Source organism: Pleurodeles waltl, chromosome 11, assembly GCF_031143425.1.
Source record: "Pleurodeles waltl isolate 20211129_DDA chromosome 11, aPleWal1.hap1.20221129, whole genome shotgun sequence".
In the NCBI taxonomy this organism is placed as follows: domain Eukaryota; kingdom Metazoa; phylum Chordata; class Amphibia; order Caudata; family Salamandridae; genus Pleurodeles; species Pleurodeles waltl.
The window spans coordinates 926,749,933-926,771,462 of record NC_090450.1 but is presented as its reverse complement, the minus strand read 5'-3'; the positions used below and the strand labels follow the sequence as shown (position 1 = coordinate 926,771,462).

General features: G+C 43.0%; 1 protein-coding gene across 4 annotated transcripts in view; it reads left to right on the top strand.

The window, feature by feature from the left end:
- The window catches only part of SBNO1 (strawberry notch homolog 1), a 1,077,952-nt gene that overhangs the window by 415,642 nt on the left and 640,780 nt on the right, over positions 1 to 21,530 (top strand). For all 4 annotated transcript variants that reach the window (XM_069214997.1, XM_069214996.1, XM_069214993.1 and 1 more), the window contains one exon: positions 18,004 to 18,157. In XM_069214997.1, the coding sequence (XP_069071098.1) occupies positions 18,004 to 18,157 (154 nt within the window). The remainder of the gene's footprint in view (positions 1 to 18,003; positions 18,158 to 21,530) is intronic.

Sequence of the window (21,530 nt, the reverse complement as noted above, 5' to 3'; positions counted from 1 at the left end):
CGATCAGGATCAAGACGCTTGGGACCTGTATGACACCCCAGTGCCGGACAATGATCCCGAGTCATACCCCACAAAGCCGTCACCGCCAGAGGACAGTACCTCATACTCGCAACTGGTGGCTAGGGCAGCAGAATTCCACAATGTCCAACTGCATTCCGATCCTATAGAGGATGATTTTTTATTTAACACCCTCTCGGCTACACACAGCCAATATCAATGTCTCCCAATGCTACCAGGGATGTTACGACACGCAAAACAAATTTTTGAAGAGCCCGTAAAATCAAGAGCCATCACCCCAAGGGTGGATAAAAAATACAAACCACCACCCACAGACCCAGTGTTTATTACTTCGCAGTTACCACCTGACTCCGTGGTAGTAGGGGCAGCTCGCAAGAGAGCAAATTCACATACATCTGGCGACGCCCCACCTCCGGACAAAGAAAGCCGAAAATTTGATGCGGCAGGAAAAAGAGTAGCATCACAGGCAGCCAACCAGTGGCGTATCGCAAATTCACAAGCGCTGCTGGCCAGATATGACCGCGCACACTGGGACGAGATGCAACTTCTCGTAGACCATCTTCCCCAGGAATACCAAAAAAGGGCGCAGCAAATAGTTGAAGAGGGACAAACGATCTCAAACAATCAAATCCGCTCTTCACTAGACGCAGCCGATACTGCAGCAAGAACAGTCAACACTGCTGTCACCATAAGGAGACACGCTTGGCTACGCACTTCAGGCTTCAAACCTGAAATCCAGCAGGCTGTCCTTAATATGCCCTTCAACGAGAAACAACTTTTTGGCTCTGAAGTGGATACAGCCATTGAAAAACTTAAAAAGGACACAGACACGGCCAAGGCCATGGGCGCACTCTACTCCCCGCAGAGCAGAGGCTCTTTCAGAAAAACTCCATTTAGAGGGGGGTTTCGTGGCCAACCCACAGACACCACCAGCCAACAAACAAGAACCACACCATATCAGGGTTCCTTCCAAAGGGGAGGTTTCAGGGGATATCGGGGGGGTCAATTCCCAAGGAGTAGGGGAAGATTCCAGACTCCAAAAACACCTCCACCTAAACAGTGACTTTCAAGTCACGCAACCCCTTCACTCAACACCAGTGGGGGGAAGACTAAGCCAATTCTACCAATCTTGGCAACAGATTACAACAGACAATTGGGTATTAGCAATAATCCAACATGGCTATTGCATAGAATTCCACAACTTCCCACCAAACATCCCCCCCAAAACACGCAAAATGTCACCACAACATTTAGAACTTTTAGGACTAGAAGTTCAAGCACTACTGCAAAAGGATGCAATAGAGTTAGTACCAGTACAACAAAAAAACACAGGAGTTTACTCCCTGTACTTTCTAATTCCAAAAAAAGACAAAACATTAAGACCAATATTAGATCTCAGGACACTAAATACCTACATCATATCGGACCATTTTCACATGGTCACACTACAAGACATCATTCCACTGCTCAAACAGCAAGATTACATGACCACATTAGACCTAAAGGATGCGTACTTTCATATACCAATACACCCTTCTCACAGAAAGTACCTACGGTTCGTATTCAAAGGAATACATTACCAATTCAAGGTGTTGCCATTCGGAATAACAACTGCACCAAGAGTGTTCACAAAATGTCTAGCAGTAGTAGCAGCACACATCAGGAGACAACAGATACATGTGTTCCCTTACCTAGACGATTGGCTAATCAAGACCAACACAGTAAAAAAATGCGCAAACGACACCACATTTGTCATACAAACCCTTCACAAACTGGGGTTTTCCATCAACTATACAAAATCACACCTAGAACCGTGTCAAACACAACAATATCTAGGAGCAACCATCAACACATCAAAAGGAATTGCCACTCCAAGTCCACAAAGAGTGCAGGCATTCCACAAGGTAATAAGTGCTATGTTTCCAAACCAAAAGATACAAGCAAAATTTGTGCTAAAACTTCTAGGCATGATGTCATCATGCATAGCCATTGTCCCAAACGCAAGACTACACATGCGACCCTTACAACAGTGTCTAGCATCACAATGGTCACAGGCACAGGGTCAACTTCAAAATCTGGTGTTGGTAGACCGCCAAACATACCTCTCGCTTCTATGGTGGAACAGCAAACATTTAAACAAAGGGCGGACATTTCAGGACCCAGTGCCTCAATACGTTATAACAACAGATGCTTCCATGACAGGGTGGGGAGCACACCTCAATCACCACAGCATTCAAGGACAATGGGATATACACGAAACAAAATTTCATATCAATTACCTAGAACTGTTAGCAGTATTTCTAGCGTTAAAAGCCTTCCAACCCATAATAACACACAAATACATTCTTGTCAAAACAGACAACATGACAACAATGTATTATTTAAACAAACAAGGAGGAACACACTCAACACAATTGTGCCTCCTAACACAAAAAATTTGGCAGTGGGCGATTCACAACAACATTCGCCTAATAGCACAATTTATTCCAGGAATACAAAACCAACTAGCAGACAACCTTTCGCGAGACCACCAACAAGTCCACGAATGGGAAATTCACCCCCAAGTTCTGAACAAGTACTTTCAAATTTGGGGAACACCCCAGATAGATTTGTTCGCAACAAAAGAAAACTCAAAATGCCAAAACTTCACATCCAGGTACCCACACCGCGAATCACAAGGCAATGCTCTATGGATGAGTTGGTCAGGGATATTTGCGTACGCTTTTCCCCCTCTCCCTCTCCTTCCATATCTAGTAAACAAGTTGAGTCAAAACCAACTCAAACTCATACTGATAGCACCCACATGGGCAAGACAACCTTGGTATACAACTCTACTAGACCTTTCACTAGTACCGCATGTCAAACTACCCAACAGGCCAGATCTGTTAACACAACACAAACAACAGATCAGGCATCCAAACCCAGCATCATTGAATCTGGCAATTTGGCTCCTGAAATCCTAGAATTCGGACACTTAGACCTCACACAAGAATGCATGGAGGTCATAAAACAAGCTAGAAAACCTTCCACTAGACACTGCTATGCATCTAAGTGGAAAAGATTTGTTTACTACTGCCATGCCAATCAAATACAACCATTACATGCCTCTACTAAAGACATAGTAGGATACTTACTACATTTGCAAAAAGCAAATCTCGCTTTTTCATCTATAAAAATACACCTCGCAGCAATATCTGCTTACCTACAAACTACTCATTCATCGTCTCTATTTAGAATACCAGTTATTAAAGCATTCATGGAAGGGCTAAAAAGAATTATACCACCAAGAACACCACCAGTTCCTTCATGGAATCTTAACATCGTCTTAACAAGACTCATGGGTCCACCTTTCGAACCCATGCATTCCTGTGAAATGCATTATCTAACCTGGAAGGTCGCATTTCTCATTGCAATCACATCCCTCAGAAGAGTAAGTGAAATACAGGCATTTACCATACAAGAACCATTTATTCAAATACACAACAATAAAATAGTTCTAAGAACAAATCCAAAATTTCTGCCAAAAGTAATCTCACCATTCCATTTAAATCAAACAGTAGAATTGCCAGTGTTCTTCCCACAACCAAATTCTGTGGCTGAAAGGGCACTACATACATTAGACATCAAAAGAGCACTAATGTATTACATTGACAGAACAAAGCTAATCAGGAAAACAAAACAACTGTTCATAGCTTTTCAAAAACCACACATAGGAAATCCAATCTCTAAACAAGGCATTGCTAGATGGATAGTCAGATGCATTCAAACATGCTATCTTAAAGCCTATTACACCAAAGGCACACTCAACCAGAAAGAAAGGTGCTACAATGGCCTTTCTAGGAAACATTCCTATGAGCGAAATATGTAAGGCTGCAACCTGGTCTACGCCTCATACGTTTACTAAACACTACTGTGTAGACGTACTAAATGCACAACAAGCTACAGTGGGCCAAGCTGTACTAAGAACATTATTCCAAACTACTTCAACTCCTACAGGCTAAACCACCGCTTTTAGGGGAGGTAACTGCTTTATAGTCTATGCCAAACATGTGTATCTGCAGCAACATATGCCATCGAACTGAAAATGTCACTTACCCAGTGTACATCTGTTCGTGGCATTAGTCGCTGCAGATTCACATGTACCCTCCCACCTCCCCGGGAAGCCTGTAGCCGTTTAGAAGTAGATCATAAATCTTAAACATCTGAACATTTGTAAATAATTATTAGAAACTCTTAACGTACATACATATTCACTCCATTGCATGGGCACTATTTATACCAAACAACTCCATCCTCACCCTCTGCGGGGAAAACAATCTAAGATGGAGTCGACGCCCATGCGCAATGGAGCCGAGGAGGGAGGAGTCCTTCGGTCCCGTGACCAAAAAGACTTCTTCGAAGAAAAACAACTTGTAATACTCCGAGCCCAACACCAGGCAGCGGACTGTGCCAAACATGTGAATCTGCAGCGACTAATGCCACGAACAGATGTACACTGGGTAAGTGACATTTTCAATATGTTCGGTGGCATGTGTAGCTGCAGATACACGTGCTGTGCATTATCCTGCCATCTAGTGTTGGGCTCAGAGTGTTACAAGTTGTTTTTCTTCGAAGAAGTCTTTTCGAGTGACTCCTCCCTTTCGGCTCCATTGCGCATGGGCGCCGACTACATCTTAGATTGTTTTCTTTCTGCCATTGGGTTCGGACGTGTTCCTCTTCGCTCTGTATTTCGAATCAGGAAAGTTAGCTAAATTATCAAAAATTCTACGGTATTGTTAGCGTTCGGTACCGGGTTAGTGTGTCGGCACTGACATCAAGAGAACTCCGGCGGCCCTTCGGGGCTTCCGTTCTTCACTGAGGCCTGGTCGGCCCGACCACACCCGTCGTCCCAGACTAATGGATTCCGCTTCTGTCCTAAGTGTCATTCGAAGTATCCTTATACAGACCAGCACCGGGTCTGTAATCTGTGTTTATCACCTGAACACAGCGAGGCTTGTCGAGCGTTTTGATTGAAAAAGACCTTGAGAGATCGACGCTCAAGAAGACTGCAAATGGCGTTGACACGAGAGAGCAACTCGACGCCGAAGAGGAGGAAAGCATCTCCATCCAGGGGACGGACTCTGATGAATCCGAAAGTGAACGACCCTCGACGGTGCAGCGAACAGTGAGTAAACCTGCCCCTTCCAAAACTCACACAAAGACATTTAAGGCCATGGGGATGCCACCGCCAGCAGGCCATGGCTTAACCCACAGAAAAGAAGGTGACCAAACATCGGCACCGAAAAAGGCCAGAGAATTGCCGAAGACTTCTGACTCCGATCGAGATTAGAGATTAACCACATATTATCAGGACTGGACACATATTACCACAGACGCATGGGTCCTATCAATTATCCAACATGGTTATTGGATAGAATTCACAACATTCCCGCCAGATGTGCCACCAAGAACGCACAATCTGTCCCAACAACACTTAGACCTATTACAAATAGAGGTCCAAGCACTACCACAAAAACAAGCAATAGAGCTTGTACCCAAACATCAGAAAGGAACAGGCGTATACTCACTATATTTCCTAATTCCAAAAAAGGACAAAACATTAAGACCTATCTTAGATCTCAGAACACTGAATCGCTTCATCAAATCAGACCACTTCCATATGGTAACACTTCAAGACGTTGTTCCCTTATTAAAAAAGGAAGAATACATGACAACATTGGATCTCAAGGATGCGTATTTCCACATACCCATCCATCCTTCTCACAGAAAATACTTAAGGTTTGTAATGCACGGCGTACACTATCAATACAAAGTGCTACCGTTCGGTATAACAGCAGCACCAAGGGTATTCACAAAATGCCTAGCAGTAGTAGCCGCTCACGTAAGGAGACAGCACATGCATGGATTTCTATATTTAGACGACTGCCTAATAAAAACCACCAATCAACAACAGTGTCTTCTTAACACACAATATGTCATAGAAACTACACAAGCTGGGGTTCTCTATTAATTACCAGAAATCACATCTGCAACCATCCCAAATACAATAATATTTGGGAGCAACACTCGACACACAAAGGGCAATTGCCACTCCAAGTCCACAAAGGGTCCAAGCGTTCCAAAATGTAACATCAAGCATAGACAAACCAACACTACCCAGTAAGGTTTGTAATGAAACTTCTAGGCATGATGTCTTCATGCATAGCCATTGTCCCAAATGCAAGATTACACATGCGGCCCTTACAACAGTGCCTAGCAAAACAATGGACACAAGCATAGGGTCAACTTCAAGATCTAGTGTTGATAGACCGCCAAACACACTCCTCGCTTCAATGGTGGAACCTAATAAATTTAAGCAAAGGGTGGCCATTCCAAGACCCAGTGCCTCAAGATGTGATCGCAACAGATGCTTCCATGATGGGGTGGGGAGCGCACCTCAACAAGCACAGCATACAGGGTCAATGGGACAATCAACAAAAACAACTTCACATAAATCATTTGGAACTGCTAGAGGTTTTTCTAGCATTAAAAGCAGTTCAACCACTAGTAGCCCACAAACACAGCCTTGTCAAAACAGACAACATGACAACAATGTATTATCTCAACAAACAAGGGGGGGGGCACACTCGTCACAACTGTGTCTCTTAGCACAAAAGATTTGGCATTGGGCAATTCACAATTGCATTCGCCTAAGTGCACAATACATACCAGGCATTCAGAATCAGTTAGCCGACAATCTCAGTCGGGATCACCAGCAAACTCACGAATGGGAAATACATCCCCAGATCCTACAGGATCACTTCCTCCGCTGGGGAACACCGAACATAGACCTATTCGCAACAAAAGAAAACACAAAATGCCAAAACTTCACGTCCAGGTACCCACACCCTCAATCCAAGGGCATTGCACTATGGATCAGTGGGTCAGGGATATTTGCTTATGCATTTCCCCCTCTCCCACTCATTCCTTATCTGGTCAGCAAACTAAGTCAAAACAAACTCAAACTAATACTCATAGCACCAACCTGGGCTCGCCAACCGTGGTACACAACACTGTTGGACTTATCAGTAGTACCCCATATCAAATTACCAAACATACCATATCTGTTAACACAACACAAACAACCGATCAGACACCCGAATCCAGCATCGCTCAATCTAGCAATCTGGCTCACGAAGTCTTAGATTTCGGACATTTCAATCTTACACAAGATTGTATGGAAGTCATTAAACAAGCGAGAAAGCCTACAACAAGACATTGTTACGCAAACAAATGGAAAAGATTTGTTTGCTACTGCCACACTAATCAAATTCAACCACTACATGCCTCCACAAAGAACATTGTAAGCTACTTAATACACTTACAAAAGTCTAATCTAGCATTCTCTTCCATTAAAATCCATCTCACTGCAATATCTGCCTATCTGCAGATTACAAATACAACATCCCTTTTTAGAATCCCAGTCATTGAAGCATTTATGGAGGGACTAAAAAGAATCATACCCCCAAGGACACCCCCTGTACCTTCGTGGAACCTTAATATTGTATTAACACGACTCATGGGCCCCCCATTCGAACCCATGCATTCTTCTGAGATGCAGTATCTGAATTGGAAAGTAGCCTTTCTAAAAGCTATCACATCACTTAGAAGAGTAAGTGAAATACAAGCATTTACTATTCAAGAACCCTTTATACAAATACATAAACATAAAGTGGTTCTCCGTACAAATCCAAAATTCTTACCAGGTCATATCACCATTCCACCTAAACCAAACTGGAACTCCAGTCTTCTTTCCGCAACCAGACTCAGTAGCCGAAAGAGCCTTGCATACAATAGACATAAAAAGAGCACTAATGTATTACATTGACAGAACAAAACAATTTCGTAAAACAAAACAATTGTTTGTAGCCTTCCAAAAACCTCATGCAGGTAATCCTATATCCAAACAAGGCATCGCCAGATGGATAATTAAATGAATTCAAACTTGCTATATTAAAGCAAAAAGAGAATTACCTATTACACCAAGAGCACATTCCGCTAGGAAAAAAGGCGCCGCAATGGCTTTTCTTGGGAATATACCTATGACAGAAATTTGTAAGGCAGCCACCTGGTCTACGCCTCATACATTTACTAAGCAGTACTGTGTAGATGTGTTAGCAACGCAACAAGCCACAGTAGGACAGGCTGTATTAAGAACATTATTTCAGACAACTTCAACTCCTACAGGCTGAACCACCGCTTTTTGGGGAGATTACTGCTTGGTAGTCTATGCACAGCATGTGTATCTGCAGCTACACATGCCACCGAACGGAAAATGTCACTTACCCAGTGTACATCTGTTTGTGGCAAAAGACGCTGCATATATATATATATATATATATATATATATATATATATATATATATATATGTGTGTTCGATGGCATGTGTAGCTGCAGATACACATGCAGTGCACAGTCCGCCGTCTGGTGTTGGGCTCGGAGTGTTACAAGTTGTTTTTCTTCGAAGAAGTCTTTTCGAGTCACGAGACCGAGGGACTCCTCCCATTTCGATTCCATTGCGCATGGGCGTCGACTCCATCTTAGATTGTTTTTTTTCCGCCATCGGGTTCGGACGTGTTCCTTTTCGCTCCGTGTTTCGGGTCGGAAAGTTAGTTAGAATCTCGGAAAAAAACGTCAGTATTGTTTGCGTTCGGTATCGGGTTAGTTACAACAAATCGACACCGAATTTTGAAGAGCTCCGGTGGCCCTTCGGGGTTTTTTCGATCCCCCGTCGGGGCCTGGTTGGCCCGGCCATGTGCGACTTCCAGGCTGATGGAACAGACCCCATTCCACTTCTGCCCAAAATGCCATAACAAGTATCCGTATATGGATCAGCATCTGGTCTGTAACTTGTGCTTGTCCCCTGAGCACAAGGAGGATACTTGTGAAGCCTGTCTGGCGTTTCGGTCGAGGAAGACGCTGAGAGACCGAAGAGCCAGGAGACTACAAATGGCGTCCACGCCGACAGGTCAAGAACGTTTCGAGGAGGAAGAAGAAGCTTTCTCCATCCACGAGTCGGATTCTGAAGAACTCAACGCCGAAGAAACAACCAAAACCGTGAGTAAGACGTCGAAAATCAAGACTCACGAGAAGTCCACAAAAGCCCAGGGGAGGCCACCGCCAACAGGCCATGGCTTAACCCGAACACTAGGTGACGATCAAAGGCACCAAAAAAGGGCATTCTGGTGTCGAAGTCATCCGACTCCGGTCGAGATACCGCCACACAGCAACCTCGGAGCCGAGACAGCGGCTCCGAGAAACTTCGGCACAGACACAGCGGCACCGAAGAATTTCGGCACCGAGACACCACGCCGAAAACAAAGAAGGTTTCTTCGGAGCCTAAAAAGACTTCCGAAAAGGTTTCGGTTCCGAAACATCCAGCCTCGGAGCCGAAAACTAGTTCCTATACAGAGGAACAAGGATTAACCTCCCAATTACATAGATTTGGAGAGGAGCTTCAAGCTGTAGAGCCTGACTACACGCAAAGAAGGCTTCATATTCATGAGGACACAGGGAAGATAACCACTCTTCCCCTAATCAGGATAAAAAGGAAACTTGCCTTTCAACAAGAGGACAAGCAACCACAGGCAAAGGTGGCAAAGAAAACAACCCCACCACCTTCCCCACCACCATCAACACATGCATCACCAGCAACAACTCCACCACTGATGCACTCACCAGCTCATACCACAATGAGTCAGGATGATCCCGATGCATGGGGACCTTTACGATGCTCCAGTGTCTGACAACAGCCCAGACTCCTATCCTACAAAACCCTCACCACCTGAGGACAGTACATCCTATACACAGGTGGTCGCAAGGGCAGCCGAATTTCACAACGTCACCTTACATTCTGAACCAATTGAGGATGACTTTCTCTTTAACACCCTATCCTCCACCCATAGCCAGTACCAAAGCCTTCCCATGCTCCCAGGAATGCTAAGACATTCAAAACAAATATTTCAGGATCCAGTTAAAGGCAGAGCCATAACTCCAAGGGTGGAGAAAAAGTACAAGCCACCGCCAACAGATCCAATTTATATTACAACACAACTAACACCAGACTCCGTAGTTGTCGGGGCAGCTCGTAAGAGAGCCAACTCTCATACCTCAGGAGACGCACCACCTCCAGACAAGGAGAGCCGCAAATTTGATGCTGCGGGAAAAAGGGTTGCAGCACAAGCAGCAAATCAATGGCGTATTGCCAATTCACAAGCACTTTTGGCAAGATGGGACAGAGCTCATTGGGATGAAATGCAACATTTCATCGAACATTTACCCAAGGAGTTCCAAAAAAGTGCGCAACAGGAGGAAGAGGGACAATGTATCTCAAATAATCAGATACGGTCTTCCATGGATGCAGCAGATACAGCTGCAAGGACAATAAACACTGCAATCACAATACGAAGGCACGCATGGCTGCGCACTTCAGGGTTCAAGCCGGAAATCCAACAAGCTGTGCTCAATATGCCATTTAATGAACAGCAATTGTTTGGGCCGGAGGTACACTGCCATTGAGAAACTCAAAAAAGACACCGATACAGCCAAAGCCATGGGCGCACTCTACTCCCCGCAGAGCAGAGGCACATTTCGGAAAACACCTTTTCGGGGAGGGTTTCGAGGTCAATCCACAGAAACCACAACCTCACAAACAAGGCCTACTTACCAGTGTCAATATCAGAGGGGAGGTTTTCGGGGGCAATATAGAGGGGGCCAATTCCCAAGAAATCGAGGAAAATTCCAAGGCCCCAAAACTCCTCAAAATAAACAGTGACTCACAAGTCACACAACCCCATCACATAACACCTGTGGGGGGAAGACTAAGCCAATTTTACAAACATTGGGAGGAAATAACAACAGACACTTGGGTCTTAGCAATTATCCAGCATGGTTATTGCATAGAATTTCTCCAATTCCCTCCAAACGTCCCACCGAAAACACACAATATATCAAAACAACATATAGATCTTCTAGGACTAGAAGTTCAAGCATTGCTACAAAAGGACGCAATAGAATTAGTACCAAATCTACAAAAAAACACAGGAGTTTACTCACTGTACTTTCTAATACCCAAAAAGGACAAAACTCCGAGACCAATACTAGATCTCAGAACACTAAATACCTACATCAAATCAGACCACTTTCACATGGTCACGTTACAAGACGTAATCCCACTACTCAAACAGTAAGACTACATGACAACATTAGATCTAAAAGATGCGTATTTCCATATACCAATACATCCTTCACACAGAAAATACCTAAGGTTCGTATTCCAAGGAATACATTACCAATTCAAAGTGTTGCCATTCGGAATAACAACTGCGCCAAGAGTTTTTACAAAATGTCTGGCAGTAGTAGCTGCACATATCAGAAGGCAGCAAATACATGTGTTCCCGTACTTAGACGACTGGTTAATCAAAACCAACACGCTAAGACAGTGTTCACAGCACACAAAATATGTCATACAGACCCTTCACAAGCTAGGTTTCTCCATCAACTACGCGAAGTCACACCTTTTGCCGTGTCAAACACAGCAATACTTAGGAGCGACAATCAACACAGCAAAAGGAATTGCCACTCCAAGTCCACAAAGGGTTCAAACATTTCACAAGGTAATACATGCCATGTATCCAACACAAAAGATACAAGTCAGAATGATAATGAAACTCCTAGGCATGATGTCTTCATGCATAGCCATTGTCCCAAACGCAAGATTGCACATGCGGCCCTTACAACAGTGCCTAGCATCACAATGGTCACAAGCACAGGGTCAACTTCTAGATCTGGTGTTGATAGACCGCCAAACATACATCTCGCTTCTATGGTGGAACAGTACAAATTTAAACCGAGGGCAGCCTTTCCAAGACCCAGTGCCACAATACGTCATAACAACAGATGCTTCCATGACAGGGTGGGGAGCACACCTCAATCAACACAGCATCCAAGGACAATGGGACATACATCAGAGGCAGTTTCACATAAATCACTTGGAACTGTTAGCAGTATTTCTGGCGCTGAAAGCATTTCAACCCATAATAACCCAAAAATACATTCTTGTCAAAACAGACAACATGACAACAATGTATTATCTAAACAAACAAGGAGGGACACACTCAACACAATAGCACAGTTTATTCCAGGGATTCAGAACCAGTTGGCAGACAATCTCTCTCGAGATCACCAACAAACCCACGAATGGGAAATTCACCCCCAAATACTAAACAATTACTTTCAAATTTGGGGGACACCTCAAATAGATCTATTTGCAACAAAGGAAAACTCAAAATGCCAAAACTTCGCATCCAGGTACCCACGAGATCAATCCCAAGGCAATGCTCTATGGATGAACTGGTCAGGGATATTTGCGTACTCTTTTCCCCCTCTCCCTCTCCTTCCATATCTAGTAAACAGGTTGAGTCAAAACAAACTCAAACTCATACTAATAGCACCAACATGGGCAAGGCAACCTTGGTACACAACACTACTAGACCTTTCAGTACCTCATGTCAAACTACCCAACAAACCAGATCTGTTAACACAACACAAACAGATCAGACATCCAAATCCAGCATCTTTGAATCTAGCAATTTGGCTCCTGAAATCTTAGAATTCGGAAACTTAGACCTCACACAAGAATGTATGGAGGTCATAAGACAAGCTAGGAAACCTACCACTAGACACTGCCATGCAAATAAGTGAAAAAGATTTGTGTATTACTGCCACAATAATCAAATTCAGCCATTACACGCATCTCCAAAAGATATACTAGGATATTTACTACATTTGCAAAAATCAAATCTAGCTTTCTCTTCCATAAAGATACATCTCACCGCAATATCAGCTTACCTGCAAATTACTCATTCAACTTCACTATTTAGAATACCAGTCATTAAAGCTTTTATGGAAGGCCTAAAGAGAATCATACCACCAAGAACACCACCTGTTCCTTCATGGAACCTCAACATTGTCTTAACAAGACTCATGGGTCCACCTTTCGAGCCCATGCATTCTTGTGAAATGCAATACTTAACGTGGAAAGTTGCATTTTTGATTGCCATCACATCTCTAAGAAGAGTGAGTGAGATTCAAGCATTTACCATACAAGAACCATTTATTCAAATACATAAAAATAAAGTAGTTCTCAGGACAAATCTAAAATGTTTACCAAAGGTTATCTCACCGTTCCACTTAAATCAAACAGTAGAATTACCAGTGTTCTTCCCACAGCCAGATTCTGTAGCTGAAAGAGCACTACATACATTAGACATCAAAAGAGCACTAATGTACTACATTGACAGGACAAAACTAATTAGAAAAACAAAACAACTATTTATTTCCTTTCAAAAACCTCATACAGGAAATCCAATTTCAAAACAAGGCATTGCTAGATGGATAGTTAAGTGTATTCAAACCTGCTATCTAAAAGCAAAGAGAGAGCTGCCTATTACACCAAAGACACACTCAACCAGAAAGAAAGGTGCTACCATGGCCTTTCTAGGAAATATTCCAATGAACAAAATATGTAAGGCAGCAACATGGTCTACGCCTCATACATTTACCAAGCACTACTGTGTAGATGTGTTAACTGCACAACAAGCCACAGTAGGTCAAGCTGTACTAAGAACATTATTTCAAACTACTTCAACTCCTACAGGCTGAACGACCGCTTTTGGGGAGATAACTGCTTACTAGTCTATGCACAGCATGTGTATCTGCAGCTACACATGCCATTGAATGGAAAATGTCACTTACCCAGTGTACATCTGTTCGTGGCATTAGTCGCTGCAGATTCACATGTGCCCACCGCCTCCCCGGGAGCCTGTAGCCTTTTAGAAGTAGATCTTCAGCATTTGTACATTTGTAAATATATTACTTTAACCTTTATTAGGTACATACGTATTCATTCCATTGCATGGGCACTATTACTAGCATACACAACTCCTACCTCACCCTCTGCGGGGAAAACAATCTAAGATGGAGTCGACGCCCATGCGCAATGGAATCGAAATGGGAGGAGTCCCTCGGTCTTGTGACTTGAAAAGACTTCTTCGAAGAAAAACAACTTGTAACACTCCGAGCCCAACACCAGACGGCGGACTGTGCACAGCATGTGAATCTGCAGCGACTAATGCCACAAACAGATGTACACTGGGTAAGTGACATTTTCCATATATATATTTATTTTCACTGAAAAAATCAAAGGTTAGAGGGCCGCCCTATTTAGGTTCTGAGTTTACTCGTACAAAACCATAGACATTCAGCAGTTATAGTTGGAGTTTCTTCAAGTAACTATAACTCGCACCCTAAGGAAACTATAACTTGCGCCCTTGCTATGCACAGTTTTCTTTTGAATAATTTTATTGCAAATGTTGCAGTGATAATATCAAAGATGCCATACCAGATCTCTTCTAATATGTGGCGTAATTAGCTGTGCATTACGAAGCTGCGAGTTAGTTACCTTAGGTGGAAAAAAAATCTTTAAAGACCCCTGGCAGGGAACTACTTCAAGAAGCAGCCAATAATAGAGTGGGTCCTGCAGTTCATTTATTTTTATCTTTTTCTGTTTTTATTTCTAGTGTTTTGGGATTCACTGGGGACACCCAGATAGTTTTTTTTTTTTTTTGTCGGGCGGCTGCAGCCCCACTGACTTACTTGTCACGACCCATTGTAAGTGCTGGTGGGAGATAGGAGATGGCATTTTTTTTTTTATTTGAGAGGAGTGTTAATTTGCAGATAGGCGTTAATAGCTTTAAAGTGGGAGCAGGAAAATTATCCTACCGGGTGAGAGCACATATTTTTTCTTCCCTTGCTCTTGAGTTCAGGAAATTAGATTTTTCCTCTCAGGCTCCCACTTCACCCAGAATGAGTGCATACTTGGGGTTGCAGGGTCCCTGTAGCTCCGCCGGCAACCCCTAAAGTTGTGTTGTGGGTGCCCTGGGTGAGCATTGGGGGAACCATGTTAGGCCCTGGGAGATGGTTTTCCCTCATGCCTGCAGAGAATCGGGTGGAGGTTTGGGGAGGGGAAGGAGGGTTACGTTCCTCCCAATAGTTTAGAAAAAAAGCCATGTCCCACCAGCACTGAGAATGGTTGCTGACAGGGAAGTCAGTGGGCTGCAGCCCCCAACAAAAAACTATCTGGGTGACCACAGTGGACCCCAAGGCACTAGAAATCAAAATAGAACAAATTTTCAATAAATGAAGTGCAGGGCCCACTCATTTATTATTCATTGCTCCTTGAAGTAGATCCCTGCGAGGGCTCTTTAAAGATTTCTTTTTTGGGGTGGGGGGGGGGGGGGGCGTTGGAGTTGGGGGGTAGTTAGGTGATGACCCTAGGGGAATGCAGCAACCTACGACAGCACACAAAAACAATAAGTCTCCTGGTCATTACGTCCATTACCCCAGAATAACTTACCAGGTTTTTTAAAGCACCCATATGTTTGAGAACCAGAATTACAAGTATGTAACATTTTCCTTTCTTCTCCACCTTAAGATATTTAGATATTAATGAGCACTGAACAGGATAGTAAGCTTTCCTAAGAGTAGCTCTTGACAGATCTGAAGGAAGAGGCCATATTGACACTGATTAGCTTAAGCCATCGAGTTAAAGAAGGATGCCTCTTGTGCTTGTACATGCATTCTCAAGTTTGTCTATGCAATAGTGAGCCTGCAAACACATACACTGATCTCCAGCTTGCTGCCTTAGTTACTTTTTTTTACATTTTAATGGTTGCAGTAGTTGCTTTTTTTCTGATCACGAGGGCTTTAGGCTTACAGTGCAATTACTTATTTTCTCTGAGGTAGCCTAACCCTATACACGAGTTTCCATCTGGTAATGGATTGTTTAGATGCAGGATTTACTCTAATCGTTAATGAAATGTTGACTGAAATCACGAAAATCCTCTTTTCCAAATGAAGAAACGTTCTATTAGAAAGAATACTGTCAGGGATTGATTAATGTAAAAGTCCCATCATTACACATGGAGAGAGGAAGAGGGAGGAGGGGGGATAAATATGGAGGAACACTCCGTACTTAGCTCCCTATAATTCAAAGTACACACGAAAGTACGGGGTTCTCTAGAAGCGGACGTCGCGGATATTAGCGTAGTCCTGGGTTGTATGTATTCCTATTTGGAAGGGTAAAGTCAGTGGAATGTCAGTTGGAAATTACCGAGTGGAACAGCGAGGGGTGGGAAGAAAGGGAATTTCCTTTTGCGGACTAGGTGGTCTCACACACTATATAGTGTCATGCTTCATCATTTGACCACCTAGACCCACCCAGGTAGGACAGTGCCACCTGGGCGGACTCAACCGCGGACTCAACCTCACTGTTAAAGGAACAGGAGGGAGTGCGTAAATAAACTTGTTTCTGGAAAGATCGGGATCCAGCTAATCTACTGAAAAACTAAAAACACCTAAGCAGACACCTGTGAAGAGCAACAAATTTAATGGTGGTGTCTGACTGGTGTAGTTAAAAAGGGGGGTTGGGACACCTCTGTGAGGACAAGGACTCACAGGGTCACCTAACTAATTACTAGCCAACATGTTTCTGCCCTCAAAAGTGAGCCAATGAAGGTCTCGGGGCATTCGTCAGGGCCTAGGATCCCTACGTCTCACGTTGGAGGAAAATACTCTATGGGGAAATCAAAGAGTGAGAAAATGAAAAAAGAATGATCTACATTACCCAAGGAATTACCTTGAGGCGGCCCTTTTCTTAGAGGCAGCTAGCCTCTGGTATCCAGGAGGGGGAGTGTCCCCTTATAGTCACACATACATCAAAGGGGACGCTCGCCGTGCGCCTACTGTCACAAGCGGTCCAAGGAGAGGACGAAGTAGGCGCACGGCGAGCGTCCCCTTTGATGTATGTGTGACTATAAGGGGACACTCCCCCTCCTGGATACCAGAGGCTAGCTGCCTCTAAGAAAAGGGCCGCCTCAAGGTAATTCCTTGGGTAATGTAGATCATTCTTTTTTCATTTTCTCACTCTTTGATTTCCCCATAGAGTATTTTCCTCCAACGTGAGACGTAGGGATCCTAGGCCCTGACGAATGCCCCGAGACCTTCATTGGCTCACTTTTGAGGGCAGAAACATGTTGGCTAGTAATTAGTTAGGTGACCCTGTGAGTCCTTGTCCTCACAGAGGTGTCCCAACCCCCCTTTTTAACTACACCAGTCAGACACCACCATTAAATGTGTTGCTCTTCACAGGTGTCTGCTTAGGTGTTTTTAGTTTTTCAGTAGATTAGCTGGATCCCGATCTTTCCAGAAACAAGTTTATTTACGCACTCCCTCCTGTTCCTTTAACAGTGAGGTTGAGTCCGCCCAGGTGGCACTGTCCTACCTGGGTGGGTCTAGGTGGTCAAATGATGAAGCATGACACTATATAGTGTGTGAGACCACCTAGTCCGTAAAAGGAAATTCCCTTTCTTCCCACCCCTCGCTGTTCCACTCGGTAATTTCCAACTGACATTCCACTGACTTTACCCTTCCAAATAGGAATACATACAACCCAGGACTACGCTAATATCCGCGACGTCCGCTTCTAGAGAACCCCGTACTTTCGTGTGTACTTTTAATGTAAAAGTCCTACACTGCTTAATGTGGAAGCTGCTGGTTTCTAAGGGCTACCTTACTGCTCTGAAAGAAATGTCCAAACTGGTCCCCATCAACTTAACTAAATCATATGTAATTACCAGTGGACTTGGGTTTCCTACTGGTGGATATACGTCTCATGTCAAAAGTAGAGATATTTAGTGATCATGAATTTAGTAAGGTTTACTGTAACCCTTAGATAAAGATTTATAGAAGAAAGTAACATTTTTGTTTTTGACAAGGGGCATTTGCTCACAATTGCATTAGGGATTTCTACTGCTGCCTAGTATTTAACCTACATTATTACTGAATTGTACATGGTACTTTTTTTCTAACTTTTGTTTTACTTTTAGGGGTGTAGGAGCAATGGAAATAGTTGCCATGGACATGAAACTAAGAGGGATGTACATAGCAAGGCAGTTGAGTTTTACTGGTGTTACTTTCAAAATCGAAGAAGTTCTTCTCTCCAATAACTATATTAAGATGTACAATAAGTCTGTGAAATTGGTAAGTTATGTAATTTCTAATATGTAAATCTGTTGGTTTTACCCCTATGATCCCATGTTGGGCTTGTTTTGGTCCAAAAAGCCAGGTTTTGCCCTTGGAATTACTGTTGAGTGGTATTAAAAATAAGTTTGACCCTTGCGCTCCTCTTTCAAAGAAAACTATTGCTGTAAACATGATTTTAATGACTTTGTTCTCACATGATGCAGACTTCATATAGCACCAGAATCTCTGCATGTAATACCTTTCCTGCTGTCCTCAGATCACTAATGTAATGTCCGCCATTGAAAATTCTCAAATAGTCAATCTTATTGTAAAATATGCATGATATCCTTTTTCATTACTTTCATTACTGCAATCTACTTTTACAACATTGCTGACATACTCGAGTATGCCTTAAATTTTATTATAACACATGTGCTGTACCAACTGATTTTCATTAATCATCCTCAACTTTGAGTCAACCAATCCATGTATGGGGTTCTATACAACTTGAAATAAAAGGCACTTTTTCAGGAAAACTTTTCAAATATTAAATTCCATTTTTCTTTTTTGATTAACAAATGTGGATTAGAATTAAATTCCTGATCTATAAAACCATAATCTAAAAAAAAAAAAAAAATGTTAAGGGATCAGATAGGCAGCAGTCTTGCAAAACAGAATAACGTAAAACTGCACTTTTCAGACAGGCAATTTTTTTCCTGTTCCAAAATAACCTTACACTGGTATGAGGCCTAGTTTTGTGTTTTTAAAACTCGTTTTGGCTTGTTCATGTAGCAGGGGGTTTGCCCTTAAAATTATGTTCTGACCGGAGTTGAAAACAATTTCACTATTTTACCTTCAGATTATCTGTAGCCTTTAACAGAGTTTTTTTTTTTTATACCCTGAAATATTTATCCTGTTTGAGATGCCATTCCTACAACTATAAACCAGGGTTGGGAAGCCAGTAACTCATGTTTTAATGTGCCAGCACACTCATATTTATTAGTTTACTACACATCTATCACAGCATTGCTGCTGTTTCAGCTGTCATGGATGCAGAGTGAGGAGAAGCAGATACTCAGATTGCCTCTGGCTTGCGTAAGTATCCTTAAATTATACTAGAATACAATACATGTACTCACTACACTGTGTGCTATGAGGAGTGTTTAGGAAGAGCTGTTGATACAAGGTTGGCTTTGAGAGCCGCCCAAAGGAGGGACATTTTAAGAGGCCCACCTTACTGCACTAACAAATTGTGACCTCAAATCCATCAGGTGTCAGATAGCATAGATCATCTTCTGTGTTAGAGATCAGGAATGAGTCAGCTGCCACCACCATGCAACTACAATGCACAAATGTGAAAAACAGTTACTGTGATATTCTCACCAGATCTTGATGGCATAGTCCACCCGTGTCCATGCTAGATCTCTGTATTAGTGCAGCAGACGGCTAATTGGATGACACTCGATATCAGGCACCACATCCTCCTCACCAGCAACTGCAGTGATATTTATTTTTGCTCACACACTTGATTTGCCGTGGCAGTGGATTTCACTATTTGTGTATGTCTCCATGGTGCGCCTCTTGGAGGAAGAACTGGAAGGCTTACTTTGTTGTATACCATGCCAACTTTCCTACGTTTGCCTGTGTTCTGGAGTAAGACCTGATGAAAGAATATAAACAAATGGGTCACGTGCTTGACTGCAAAACTGACTTGATGGCATTTGACATATTTTAAAATACATCTTGACCTATGTTTCACATATATAAAAATACTGATGAGTGGATGGGGGGGGATAGTGGAAGTTGAGAACAAAGGAAGGGCAGATGTGTGTGTAGAAGGAACAAATAGAGAATCGAAACTTTGAACATTGAAAGGAAGCAAACAATGCAATAATCAGCCTGTGTCCGTCTTGAAGAACAGAGAAGTGAAAATGTGCTGCCTCTCTTAGAATCCAGCAACTTTAATATCCCAGCTTTTACAGCTCAAATCTCTTCTGGATTAACTTCTATTAATCCTTCTGCCATCTAGTGGTTAAGTACCCATTTCTTTCTTTTCTTTTTTTATAAACCTGGGCAGTGATGACTATTTGGTGTCCTGTTCATCCCTCAGTGAATTCAGACGCCTGCCTGACAAGTTTTTTTGCTTGGTATAAATTTTCAGATTCTGTTCTCTTTGCAGTTTTAGGTCCAGAAGCAGAGTGAGAACGCTGAAGATACTAAAGAAGAAATAAGGAAAGTTTAAGGTTTCTTCAAAGGATTTTCTCCAGAGCATTGAGAAACGTAAACGAAAGCCAAGGATAGAATACGGATGATAATCAAAAATCATCTTTGAATAATATCACTGTCGGAAAGCTATCGGCCATGAGGGTCAGAGAGCTGCACATCGGTGTTAAATACCTCCTTTAGTTTCTTCCCAAAGTGCTGCTTTATGTTAGCGCAGAATGACAGCCATGAGATTTATACCCTCTGTCAAGACCACAGTGTGGAGTGCTGTGCTACCTGTATGGCAATCCAGTGAAAGCATCAGATGGGAACTACATCATGGCAGTTACAGAAGACATTGCTTAAGGGCTTTGCGTGACATGGAGTACCCAGTGGAAACTAAGGTAGCACAGACAGAAGGTTATGACGTTGAAAAAGTCGTGGAAATGGAGAATGTGTTGAGGATTTGAAGGATGGTGAGACAAAGCACCAGATAACGGCACAGGGGTGTGGTGGGGGCTAGTTAAAACATGGACTCTCCAGACAGCCAGACCCTCAAATGGAAGTTTAACACGGAAGACAACAGTGATAGAGCACTAACAAATGGAATACCACAGTTCAAAGTGGAAAGAGAGAGCTGGCGGTAAAACCCCCAAACCAGCTTAGACTCTGAAAGAAAATCAAGAGTACCTGAGGGACAAAGAGCCTTGAGAGAATTAGGCTAGGTCACCAATAGGAAAATTTGACTCCAATGCGGTTCTAAACATCAAGAGAAAAAAGATGCTAACAGCCAAAATGAAGGCCCTTTTGAAGAGATTTCGGTTTCTTCCTGAACAGATACTGAATACCACTCGGAGAGAAAGAACAAGCGGTGGAAAAGGTGGCACTTTCACTGCTAACACCTGAAGAGGAGCAGCTCTCCCATGAAGATGGTACTCCCAGAGGTGGTCAGTTTGATCAGATGTTTCTACAAGACGCAGAGCTGGCAAGAAGTAGAGGCTGACTTCCTTGAAGAAGTGAACATGTACCTCTCCTGGTGATCACCACACTACGACATTGAAGTCTACAATGCCCGGGTTAAGATGGTGGCAGATGCAAATGGAGTGTGGCTAGACGAGGAACAGTTGTTTCATCCTGGCGATACCCCTACCAACACAGAAAAGCCACCAATTCCTCTGGACTTAGATTA